Source organism: Lichenostomus cassidix, chromosome 9, assembly GCF_008360975.1.
Source record: "Lichenostomus cassidix isolate B80296 chromosome 9, HeHo_3.0, whole genome shotgun sequence".
Taxonomy (NCBI): domain Eukaryota; kingdom Metazoa; phylum Chordata; class Aves; order Passeriformes; family Meliphagidae; genus Lichenostomus; species Lichenostomus cassidix.
In genome coordinates, this window is record NC_139490.1 from 15375493 (window position 1) to 15388908 (window position 13416).

A 13416-nucleotide genomic window follows, 5' to 3' on the forward strand; every position below is an offset into this window, starting at 1 on the left:
AGTATTTAAGATTTTTTTCTCCATATTGTAAATCACAAATGCAGAATATATAAAAAAGAGAATAACCTGCTGGGGAATACTTCTGTTTTATATTGCAATCTATTTTTGCTGCTTCTCTGGAATTACATTACTGTGAGAACATGTATAAAAGTATTTCTGCTTTGATCTGAATGTCCTTACAAATGGCATATCATCAGAATAGTGAGCTACAATTAGGAGAGTCACATGCTGCCTTCCCTTATTAAAAGCAAGAAAATCCCCAAATATCTGTGTATCTCTAAATTAAGTGTTACAAACTATTCTTTGAACATACAGAAATCATTGGCATGTAACAACTCACCATAAAAGGGTTACTAGATACTCCAACAGCTGCAACTTGTCCAAAAGGAGTTACTACAGGCTTTGCTTGCCCAAATGCAGCAAAACCTGCTCCTTGGAAAGAAAGGTAAAAAATATTAGAACTAGTAAATAATGTTCAAAGAGGTCTTTGCTGCAGCTCCCAGCCAAAATTCAGTGGAAATCTGAACTGCAGAATCAGCAAGACTGATCCTACCTAAACATTATCAGGATCATAAACATAAAACACCATGGCTGAGTTTTTTGTTTGTTTTCAACTGTTTGTAACTCATCAATCTCTAATTTTTACATATTCACTTTTTTCAGTTTTATGGTATCATGTACCTTTAAGGAAAAAATGCTTTCCAATTATCTCTTGCCTGTGTTCTGTGAAGTTAGAGAAAGTGTAATAATGTGTTGCAGACATTCCAAAACAGCCCTTCTTGCCCAAAAACCCTTTAAGCTTGGGAATACTTATCGTTTCAGTATGCGATTTTGGTAAAATTTCAGTTTTGTCCTTGCACAGTTGCACACAGCCAAGTCAGAAAGCTCAGCTACAGAGCCAAAACAGTGTGGGAACCCTTCATCAACGTTACTGTCAAGTTCATGTAGAAATAAATATCCACCCATTATTCCCAACTTAGACCATTTTCTCCATGCTTTTGATTTAGACAAGATTATCTAAAACATGCAGACCTACCATTTGGCTGCTGAGCAAAAGCAGTCTGTTGAGGGAAAGCTGCCTGGGTTGGGAACGTCGGCTGCTGGAAGTTGCCACTATAACTAGTAGGAAGACTGTAGGAGGCAGGAGTTCCAAATCCTGCCGGCATGCTCATGGATGCAGTACCAAATGTTGCTGCTGATAGGCAAAAAATAACATTCAATTATTTGTAAGAAATCATTTTTGCTATGGAAAAAAATACTATAAGACCACGTTAAAAGTCTTCTAATGCCGTCTGTGACCAGAGAAGTTTGGTTCAACTTCTACAGCCACAGAACTGATTTGTTCGCTTGAATCACCACCAACTGGGTGCATAATTTACTTTTACACTTTAAAAATGAACGGAGTTATTCAATATTTACTAGATCCAGCACATTCAGATATACTTTCTGAAGAGGAAATTATTTTTTTTTTAATGTTATCATGTATTTCTCCACAGCTTTTCTGGTAGAAGTCTGTACACATAAGAAGCAAGCAGGTTCAGGCAGCCTCAGCCCCTCTGTTTTTCTCCTTCTGAGAAAAGCATGGAAGGATCTTCCTACTTCAAGCTGCACTACAAGAGGCTGTAAATTAAAAAAAAAAAACCAAACAAACAAACCAAAGGGATACATGCATCCCCTTTTTTCATCCCATCTTTAATGTCTTTAAGGAAATTCTCGTCATGCACATTATTTGCACACGAAGTTTCTGTTACAAACCCTCTTATTGTTGAGGTAGAACTTAAAATAAAAAGAGGCCAAAACTTTTTCATCTGATTCTCTGCTGAACATTTCAAGTAAAGAACACACAGCTCATAGGCATTTCCCCATGCCTTCAGCAAATAAACAGGAGCACATTAGGTGCTACAGTATTGTAACAAAACCATTATTTAGTCTTTTGGGAGTTATTCTTGAAAGGAGAAGCGTATAGAAGGATTTTGGTACAAACACAGACACCAGGTATTCTACGCTAGTCAAACAGGACTTCTATTTTGAAATGTTATGAACTAGATTTTATGCAAGCTCAACTGTTTAAAAAAGCTAATAAAATCAATTTAACAAATATAGCTTAATTATGAGTTGAAAAATTTACCCCAAAAGTATTCAAGGGTAAGACATACAGACAAACTGTTGACAAGGTGCAAGCAAAACTAATGTACTAACACTGTTCTCAAGTTACAGTGAGCAGAGAAGCTACTCCACAGCAAACTTGGCTAAAACAGCAAACAGAAGCACAACAAAATCAGCAGGGGACTTGGGATATCCCAAAAGGCATCAAACTACTGTTGGTAGAAACTTCAACAGTCACTCATCAGCACTATAAGGAGGGTATCAATAATGGTTTTGTTTTGGTTGCTCGACAGGATGCCTGTGTATGCTCTTCTCTCCCTCTGCCCAGTTGCCAAATACCCACACCCACTCCATTTTTAAGAAGTCAAGTCTTCCACAATTCTTCGTGCAGAGAACCAGATAGCTGTCAATAAGCTCTTACAAGCAAGAACAATTAGCCACAAGAAACTTGATACCAAATGTGGCCACCTACCAAAATGAGCCTGAGGAAATATGTGAGAGTGCATTGCTCCCGAGAGGCCTTATGGAAGCCACAAAGAGACCAGACAATGTCAAATCATTTATACACTCTTGAACAGTCATTTCTTAGTTATATATATGTACATATAGAGAGAGAGAGAAATAGATACACATATATGTACCAAATAGTTCATCAATAGCATGACCAGCAATAGATTAGTATAAGAAAACCATTAGAAATAAGCACTACAAAACGATCTCCCATGTAATAAACAGCAAAGTTCATGCAGGAAGAAAACATAAAAGGACAAGCCATAAGTGTTCACCTTACACTGAAAGGGCTTGAACATTACTTATAGACATTATTATCTCTGTCACCTAGTATGGACCATCAGGGTGGCTGCCAAGGGCTTGGAACCTCAGCAAGCCAGGGACAGCTGTTTAGAAGGTGGAAGGATAGAGTTGCAATATTCAAAGAAATTTATCTAAAGAAGCTACTAATTTTTAATGATGATCCAAAATAGCCCCCTTAGGAATGAGACTAAAATAAAGAAAAAAAGATATTTCAGGCATTAAATATCTGAACAAGTTTAGCTGCATACTATCTCGAAAGGGACTGAAAACAGAATTAATTTTAGCAGAGGACATGGGTTTATCAGTGCAGTTTTAACTCAGCCTACTTAAATCATTGAGCAAACCATAACTCAATGTCAAAATGCACACACCAGCAGATTTTAATCTGTTGAAGTCCAGCTAACAGATCAAAGTTTTAAAATTTAGCAGTGGCTCTGGAGAGGAAAATCAGCATAACCTAGCAGCCAAGCTGAATCTAAATCCAAGCTGATAGTTTTAAAGATGTACAAGCTTGCTTTTTTAAAAAGCGATTAAATTTTGCCCATGGAATTATGATTCTATAGAATCCTCACGCAAAAAATTAATATAAAAAGTGAACGTGAAGATATACACATTTACTTTAAAAGAGAGACACCAGCGTACTGAGTAAGTGGACTGGTAAGGAGCTAGCATCCCAAGAGCCATGTCTTTCCTGGTTCAGGCTCTAGCTCTTTGGTTTTGAGAGCTTTCAACACTTTGAAATAAAGAAAGTAAAAAAAAAAAAAAAGGAGTGTATCAGCCTAGGTTCAGAGCTTCCAAGATCACTGATTTCAGGGCTACCTGTTATAAAGCATATTTCAAAGCCAAGGTTATAGTTTTGGAAGGTACCCAGCTGGTAATACCTGGACTACAAATAGGCAGAGCTCAAACAGATCATTTTGACATTTTTCATGGCCACCATTTGAAATCCTAGAACTACACCTTGACACTGAGCAAACACACATGTCAAATAGACTAGGGACAGATAATACAGAAAATCTTTAAGGAACAAATTATACAGTTACAGGAAAAAAGAAGAATCAAGTCAATTCTTTAAAGATAGTTTCTCAAACACTCAATTTTTTTTCTAACCTGTTGCTCCTCGGCTATTGGTCTGGAATGGATTTGTTGAAGGTGCCACTGGGGCAACAGGGGCAGCTACAAATGGATTTGTGGAAGGTGTTGCTGAAAGATTAAAGACATTTATTAAGTAAAGTTTCTCTAACAGCCAATGTGACTCACATGAAGTCTATACAGCTTTTATACAAAGATACATAAATATCTAAAATTGCACAAAAAATCAGGAATTTATACTAAGATCCATTTCAAATTAATTATTTTGACAGTAGTACTTTTTTTTCATAGTACCTTTATTAAACTTCAGTATTAGTATTATCAAAGTACAGCATTATCAACTAAAAATTAGCGGATTGCTTGCTTACAGTCCCCAAAGGGTGTTATTAACACTTACATACCTCCAAATGGAGCAGGCACACTTGAAGATGCAGGCTGTGTCTGTGCAGTAGCAGCCACAGGTACTGTTCCAAAAGCATTGCTGGAAATAATTCATACAATTCATTCAGCAAAGTCAAAATTGTTTAATAATTAAATACAATTTACAATTACTGCTGGCATGTAAAAGAAAGGGGATGAACATTTATGTTCAGTTTGCAGACTGCAATGAACCTCCCTGATGCTAGGGTCAGACACTCTCACTAGTGCTGAGCAATGCAAAGTCATCTCCACCAACAGCAGGAGAAGGAACATTGAGCAAAGGCCAAGAGCATAAAGGTCACCCAGCACAAGCCTTAGGAGCCCTTGCAATACCAAGCCACTAACAGGTTTTTGGTGTTTCTCACTTCAGTGATCTAAAAAAGGAATGGGGGGCACCATTTACACTAAAAATATCTGAATTTTTTTCCAGGGATGATCCTATGATTTTGAGTATGCATGCAGAAAGGTGCAGAGAACATTCTGCTCACAGTATTCCTAGAATATCATATTGATCAGTACTACCATTATTTAAAACAAAAGATGCAGTTTCAGTAGTACCTCTAAACTGAGGTAAATCTTTCCATATTCAGATAAGAAACAAACAGACTTTAGAAACAACTTCAAGCTGCTTTTGTGCTGTTGCTGCAGTCTGTGGGAATGGAGAGCCCCCGGCAGCGTACCTGCTGACGTTACTGGTGGCAGTGTACGCGTTACTGGAGGTGGCTGTGGAGCTGAACACGCTGTCCAGCTCCGCCAGAGCTGCGTACTTGTCTGAAGATGCACTTGACTGATTGGGGGCTGACAATGCAGGGCCTGCTGAGGACACTGCTGTGCTGAAGCCACTTCCCTGCTCACTCCCACCTAGAAAGAAAGAAAAAAAGAGAGAAAGAAAGCAGTTTAAATGTACTGAAGATGGTTTCAGTTTCTGTCCCACCAACTGAGAACTATCAAAATTCACAGATGGTTAGACTTAAAAATTAAGTATGTGCTAGGGCATAGAGGAAAAAGTGTTTAACAAGCCATTAGCTATTAGTAAAATGTCCTGCTTCTACAGGTACTCTGCAGCCCCAGACAGCTTTTGTTTTCCTGGAAAAATAATCCGTTCATTTTCAACTAGAAAATTAACAGAATACCTGACTTCAAATAATCAATTTCCAAACAAATGTCTGCAGTACAAACAAATATAAGTTTTTAAACACCATTTGAGAAGAACTATATTTGAGTAATAGAATAACTAGGTTTTTCCCCTTAATTTACAATCAACTAAACCCAAGTATCACTGGGTTTTACTACTACTATCACTGGGTTATCACTACTATTTTATGAAAACTAAAGCAAAATCTTTTTGTGGCAGACAGAAATTCACTTATTCTATTATTCACTTATTTCTACTCAAAGAAAGCTGCTCTGGCAGCTCTTTGCAACAACTGCAGCTCTCCATTCCAGAGCATCTACTATAGGCTTTAGTACAAATATAAAATATATATTTGTGTTTTTATATGTTTTCATTATTGCACTAATAATGATATTTTAACAATGATAATTCTTCATCTTGATGGGAAATAGGTTCCCAAAAAGCAGTCTTCTAATGACATGCTTTTGGAATGATGTTTGTCTTAAAATTCACATCTTACACGTTAAGGGCACACTGACACAATATTCTACCGATCACTTAGAAAAAGGAAATTTTGAAACACAGTTACAGTACTTTGACAAGCACAGCCATCCTTGTGGTAACTATACAGAACAATCATGGCAAAGAATAAAGTTTAATACCTTGCCCTGCACTGAAGATATTATCTAAATTAGCAAGAGCTGCATATTTGTCAGCTGACTGAAGATTCAGTTTATTCACTGCAGCTTTACTGGCTGCAGTTGCTGTGGCGTTGCTCTGAGAAGCATTGAAGGCTCCAAAATCAGCACTGGAGGATTTGGGGAAGTTATCAAAGTGGGCAAAGTTAGCATTCACTGATCCAGCACTTCCACCTGTAACAAATTAAGTTAAACATGATCAGTGCTCTAAAGTTAGAACGTCTCTCCAACTGTAACTAATGGCACAATAACCCTCCCTTTGTGGTTATGTGAGGCAATGTGTTTGCCTGCCCCATCCTACACATTTAAGACTCTGTCCTATTTCCTTCAAAGTTCAGTGGGTCATCAGAAAAAAATTATATTTTTTGGACTGCACATCAGGGATAAACACCCAAACTTCAGCAGCTTAAATCACATTCATAATTTGATCTTGAAAATTCTATGCTATTTCTTAGCTGTTAAAAGTAATTTCAGTAATAAAATCTTACTAGAAAAATATGTATTTGTCTTAATCTTTAATATTCAAAATACAGAAGCTCCATTTCCCTATCATATGTGGCTATTGAATAGCTACTATTTGCATTTACTTAGTGGTTCAACATTTAGTCACTTCAGATGTCAGCCATCAACTTAAACAAAAAACAGTGCCTGGAAGTCCAAAAGTTGTATGATTTCATGCCCAGGTTTAGAAAGTAAGTTTGGTTCCCTGTTCTCAAATTTTAGACCACATCCAATCAGGAAAGAGGTGAGGGGGAAGACACAACACAGCTCTTTTGTAACAAGTCTCCACTGATGTCATAGATACAGAAATCAATTTTAGAAATCTGATATGGGTCCACACAACTGAACTTCAGATCAAGTATGAAACCATGAGCTTCCATCTCTTCATTGTCCAGACCATTTAATCTAGGCAGGTCACAAACTCAAATTTAAATGAATTGTTCCATTAAGTCTATCACATTTTATAACAGCTGGTTGATGATTCCACTCATACTACAGAACACACATTTTTCTAAAAGCATAATCAACAAGTTGAAACATATGCAACAGTAGGAATGGAAGTGCTATACTACAATGGCATAAAATGAAGCAAGCTGAGTTTTCCACTGCGTGGAACTTACTGTGTACAGCCTGGAGAGGAAAAGCTGAAGTAAATTCACCAAAACTGCAGCTAGATGAAAGCGTTCTGAACGCTGGACAGCCAGAAATTGTGTGTGGGTTAAAGTTAACATAAGAAGGGAGAAAGAAAATTTGAAAAAAAAGTTTAAAACAACACCACACTCAAAAGAAAAAAAAAAAGGAAAAGAAAGTCAGTCAGCCAAAGATCTAGACAAACAGCAAGTGTAAACTCAAGCAGAAGTTCTAAAGCGTGATCAAATTAAAGGAAAGCAAAATAAATCTTAGCAATAGGCTCTACACATGAAGTCAAACATACTGAAGTGTGTGCACATGCTATACCTATGCATAGACACACACTTTTTTGGTACTGTGACATTTTCAATCTACTGAAAAGCTTTTCTTAGAAGACAGTCAATTCAATACTTATTAAAAGCAGTAGAGTTCATTCTTTTCATAGTTATTTCAGGTGTAGAGCTAACAAACACAGTGCCATAAATCAGACTTCTGAGTAGCGTTAGGGGAAAAAAAAAATCAACACCAAACACAAGGAATTCATTTTGAGTTTCCCCAGAGCTTCAGATGGCTTGGTCGCATTAAAGCAGGCAGATGCAAGAAAAACTCAACTTCAGTACCTTCCAACATAAAGGTAAGGATTATTTCAATTAAGTATTAATCAAAATGCTAGGAGTTCTACCTGTATTTTGGGGCTGAAAAGGAGACTGACTTGCTGTGGGGAAACCTCCAAAATTACTCGAGCCACTAGACTGTCCAAATGCATCAAAGTTTGCAAAACCTGCATTGGCAGAGTTCTGCGCTGTAAATCGCAAAGGAACAAAACATGTTAATGGATATGGGAAATAAACACAAAAACAGATGTATTAACTGAATTCATGGTCATGACAGCCTCCACAGGTTATGTCCTACCATGAGCTGCTTTTAACATGAAGAAGATTACATGTTATTCTACAACTGAAAGATGTCTTCGAACAAGCTTTCACAAATCACCTTCACAGAGCTGTACCAGTTAATGCTACTTCTGTCCTCCTCACACAAGCTGCTACTCACAATTCCATAACCTGATGCAGTACACTTCAGCTAAACCCTGGAGTATTTACAGTGCTGGTTGCTCAGGAAAAAAACAGCCATAAAGTCCAGAATACCAGATAGTTTCCAAAACTGGAACTTGTGGGCTAACTGAACATTTCTTTGGGAACAAAAATTAGACGGTATCTTGTAACATACTGGCAATTCAAATTCCTCATACACCCAATGCTTCTTCCTTAGGTGAATTTAGTTTAGCACCACTTGAATAATTTTGGAGATGTTCATAAATTCATTTAACTGGAAAATTCAGTCTTTCAAAAAACTTAATCAGAGTACAGAAATATGGAAGACCAATACCAATGTCAAGAAGATAGCATTCATAGAGTGTATCCACAAAACAAAATTCAAGGAAATTTCAAACAGAATTTCAGTTTTCGCCTTCTTTTCATGCCATACTATAGGAGAAAATAGAAGTTAACACTAATCTAATTTTGAACAGCTGGACATTCAAGCATCTATAGATTCAACAGGAATTGCATTGCAGGAACTGCCTAACTGATAAGCTCCACAGAAACCCTTAAACTCTATTACAAGCAAGAAATGAAAAAATGTTTTTAATCAAATCCAAACCAAACCTTTTTATATAGATAACTTGAGTTACTATCTAAAGAAAGCTCAAAACACCTTCTGGAATAACAGATGGCAACACACTATATTTTTAGGTTAGAATTTGTTTATTCTGGAGAGATTTTGCAGATAAAGTATATACAAAGAGAATAAATTATGCTGATTGCTTAAGTACTGTAACTTAATAGATTGCTAGTGCTAATTAGAAGCTGTATTATTTCACTTATTTCTATTCAAAAGCATCTGTACTACAGATTTATAGACTGAAAGGACATTTTAATACGAACTGTATTTGTATTCCACAATGCTGCCAATACAAATGGAAGTGCAAGCATTTTCCTTCCCAGGGTACATTGGGAGAGAGGGTGAGGTTTGACTGGACTCAATATCACTTTTAAAAAACTGTGTGCATGAGCATTAGGTTTACAGGGCATGGTTTTGGCAGCAGGGAGCAGCAGGGGTGGTTCCTGTGAGTAGAGAACAGAAGCTGCCTCCATTTCTGCACAGCTGCTGCAGCTCCAAGACTGCCCTGCCACTGCCCAAAGCTGAGCCCATCAGCAACGCTGGTGGCACCCCTGTGGTACTGTGTTTGGAAAAGGTTAAAAACCAGGGTGAAGCAGCTGTGGCAGAGAGGACGGAGGAAAATACAAAAGAAAACACTGCAGACACCAAAGTCAGCTAAGAGGGAGGGAAGGACATGCTCCAGGCTCATGGAGAAGCCTATGGTGAGGAAGGCTGTCCACTGCAGCCAATGAAGGACCACAGTGCAGCACATTGCCATTGCAGCCCGTGGAGGAGCCAGGCAGAGCAGGGAGAGAGGACATGAGGAGGCTGGACCCATGGAAAGCCCCTGCTGCAGCGGGCTCCCTGCAGAAGCTCAGGCTAATAAAGAGGAGCTCACACTGGAGCTGTTTTTCTGGCAGGAGCTGTGACCCTGTCTGAAGGACAGCACCCCACAGAAAGGACCCATACTGAAGCAGCTCTCAAAGAATTGAGAGCCATAGGAAGGATTCACGTTCATGGAAGTTTGAGAACTTCTATCCCACTGTGGGGGAGGGACCCCACAATGGAGTAGGGAAACAGCATGAGGAAGAAGCAGCACCAGAGACAAAATGAACTAACTGCCTCATTCCCAGGCGCCCTCATGAGGAGGAGCGAAAATGGTCAGCAGTGAAATTATACCTCCCAAGAAGGAATGGAGGTGGGGTTTGGTTTTATTTTTTACTATCCTACTCTATTATTAAGTGTCAGTAAACTAAGTCAGGTCTGGTTTGCCCAGGACAGTAACTTTCTCTTGACTCATCAGATTTTTTGCATCTTCTCCCCAAACCCTGCCGAATGGAGACTGAACACACAGCCCCCATGGGCACCTGGAACCAGGCAAAGTCAACCCACCACAGTATGAGAGTCAGCAAGGAGAAAAAAAAAAAAAAAAATCAAAGAAAAAGCAAAATCTTGGGAAAATTATTTTCACCTCTGAAGTATGTAAAGAGAAAAAGCTGACACAAACAAAATAAAAAGTTACTTCTATTATATCATCTGTATTGGTTCAAACAGCCTTTTACAGACTCCAACTCCAAATTCCAAAGTTTGAGTTGTTTTGGTTTTTAAATCAGTAGCTTTTTAATAGGAACAGATTAAGAATTCACTTTCATTTTAAAGTGGTACTTTCATCCTAATGCCTCAATTGGATAGGCAAGAGACTGATGCTTAGCTGACCAAACAGGATTAAGTACATAAATGTCACTCCTAGAATAATGGCACGATTATTCATTTTAACCACTCACACAAACAGAAAACTATGTCAACAATCTTAAATGAAATATCTTTTGGGTCCAAATTAAAAGCTGGAGTGTATTACATTACAAAACACTTAATTTTACTGCATCAGCTGACATGAAGTATGACTTTCAAGTGAACCCATGTTCAAACAGTATTGCTGTAAAGACTCTTCAATAGAGTATTCTGGTATTAATTTTGCTTTATTCTATGCAGTATAGTTTCAACCTTCATAAACGTGGCACAAAGGTAAAGACCAGGTAAGACTTGTACTCTCCTGCACCTGGACAATACGTAGACTGCCAATTCCAAAATTCAGTTCCATGCAAAAACCCAAGAACAATCCTAAGTAAGCTCAGGGACTGCAGGGGGTTGCAGATTGCCATGGATTTACAGCTGCTGTTGACACTGCAGATCAACAAGACAGTACAAAAGCCAGCTGGCTAAATCCAGGTATGACAACACCAGTCATGGCAATGCCAGCTGCCCCCACAGCCTTTGCAGAGTTTCTTCTCCGAGGTTTGCACTACCTGGTGTGCAATAATGGCATAAAACACTGCAAAACAGAAAAAACTAAAATAAAATCTACATATACCTAAGTAAAAAAAAACCTCTCTACAAAATAACTATGTCATACTATTTTGCTTTTTCTAGATAAAACCTCTTCTCCCATGTTATCTCTGATAGAGTCGTGTTGTGTCACTACACGTCTTTTAAATCTTTTGTGCAGGTCCTCTATTCCATTAGTATATAAGAAATCTACATGGTAAAAATTTTGATCCTTGGTGCTATTAGTAATCTATAAACTACAGACAGATTAGTCACATACCATCTACAAAACCTCAATTTTGCAGAAATTACAAAACTCTGTAAATTAAGTACAAGAAGTAATATAAGGTCAGTATTTCCCCTTCAATAAGCAACAATATCCTGAGCCAGCTTAATACATTAAAGAACTTGGAAAGCAGGAACATATTACAAATTGCAGTTCCTGCATAATTTTGAAGATTTACACCTACACTTTAGAGATTACAGCACAAGTTTGTTAATATTTTCCTATCAGCTGCTGCACTCAGTAACTAATATTGAAGGATCTGAAGATTACTGGTCTCTTCAGTGATTCCTTTAGTTAGCCATCACATACAGGAAGGGGAAAAAGTCCATCCCCTATTGGCATAGCTAAAACCAAGCCGTAAAACAAGAACAGCAGACCATAAACTTCGAGAAAGCAGTGCTGGACTAAGTACAAATCCTCCCATCCTCCGCTGCACTGTGTAATTACTAACAAAAATTACATGTTTATACAGCTCCTTAATGAGCATTTCAGACTCATTTTTGCCAAAGCTGGCAAGACTGATCAACCCTCCTCGTGTTCCAAAGGGAAGAGTCTGTAACATTTTGTTATTTCTCCCGCCAACACTACGCTGTAGTCACTGCACACAGGACAAACCTTACAAGCGTTTTACTCTCCCAAGTCAGAGAACACCCTCGGGTAACAAGTCTGAAATACACATTCAGCTATCACACACTCAGAAACAGGTTTCTGTTGTTTAGAAACTGATTTACTAGCCCTGAAACCGCTTTGGGCTCTAAAACTTATGTAACAAAGTCATGGGAATTACCACAATGGCTAGTTTGTGACCAGAAATTAACAGACTCTTTCCTCAGATTATTCTGTAGTGTTCCTACAGCTTTTTGTTCTTTTGAAAATTACCCTGCAGAGATGCAATGGAATTTTACCTAGATTTGGAACACAGTATTGAAATACTCCTTTAATGGAATTTTCATCTTCTAAAAAGCAAAAGTATAACTAAGAGCATACAAATAAATAATCATTCAGCAACAAGTCTGGAAAGAAATTATTAGAAAGAGCTAACCATCTGCAGCCTTTTCAGTAACACTACACAGCACTGGCCAGTCAGCACAAGTTCTCCCAGTTAAAACACCTCCAAAAAGATGATTAACATGAAATCTAATTTTAAGGATTTTGCAGAATGCACGAAATAAAAATTGCTGTTGCAGTGTTACTGAAGTCAGCCATTTATTTCACAACATTAACTTGGATAAATTCTTGGTATTTTGCTCAGTTCCTCAGATGTGATTCTTAAGTCCCATCTATGACACTTTATCCTGGCTGTTAACAGTTTCAGGACTGATTTGCAAGAAATCTCTCTTATTCAGGATGGCTTAGCAGCATCACAATTTCTCTCAGACCAACTAGCTGAAAAGCCCATTCAGACCAGCCAAGCAAAGGTACTTTCCCACAACTACAATGCAAGTTAGCAACAACAAACTTCAGTGACCACAGAACTAACTTTTTCTTTAGGAGAGACTGCTGTGACTCTAGATCTTTGGCTTAAAAAAGAAGAAAACCCTTAGGATTCAATATATTTTACTGAAGTCATCCTCTAAGAATTCAAGGCCTATCCCCGTTCCTCACTCAATACATATGCTCAAGGCTTGTTTATTCTTCCTGAAACTACAGAATACTACCCACATGGGCAGTACTCAGCTTTCAAACAGGCACACACACACACAAAACGGGAGGTCACTCTTTAAACTGGGCAAGCCTTTGTTTATATTTTGACAAACTGGCTGTTATCA

At 38.0% G+C, this 13416-nt stretch overlaps 1 protein-coding gene across 10 annotated transcripts in view; it reads right to left on the bottom strand.

Moving 5' to 3' along the window:
• The window catches only part of AGFG1 (ArfGAP with FG repeats 1), a 36637-nt gene that overhangs the window by 782 nt on the left and 22439 nt on the right, over positions 1 to 13416 (bottom strand). Inside the window, exons 6-14 of one of the 10 annotated variants that reach the window (XM_085069579.1) lie at positions 8057 to 8176; positions 7365 to 7523; positions 6208 to 6417; positions 5112 to 5292; positions 4413 to 4492; positions 4030 to 4122; positions 2579 to 2626; positions 1037 to 1195; positions 341 to 432 (exon numbers count right to left, since the gene is read on the bottom strand). In XM_085069579.1, coding sequence (XP_084925705.1) covers positions 341 to 432; positions 1037 to 1195; positions 2579 to 2626; positions 4030 to 4122; positions 4413 to 4492; positions 5112 to 5292; positions 6208 to 6417; positions 7365 to 7523; positions 8057 to 8176 — 1142 coding nt within the window. The remainder of the gene's footprint in view (positions 1 to 340; positions 433 to 1036; positions 1196 to 2578; positions 2627 to 4029; positions 4123 to 4412; positions 4493 to 5111; positions 5293 to 6207; positions 6418 to 7364; positions 7524 to 8056; positions 8177 to 13416) is intronic. The other 9 variants (XM_085069581.1, XM_085069584.1, XM_085069580.1 and 6 more) reach the window with 9 other exon arrangements.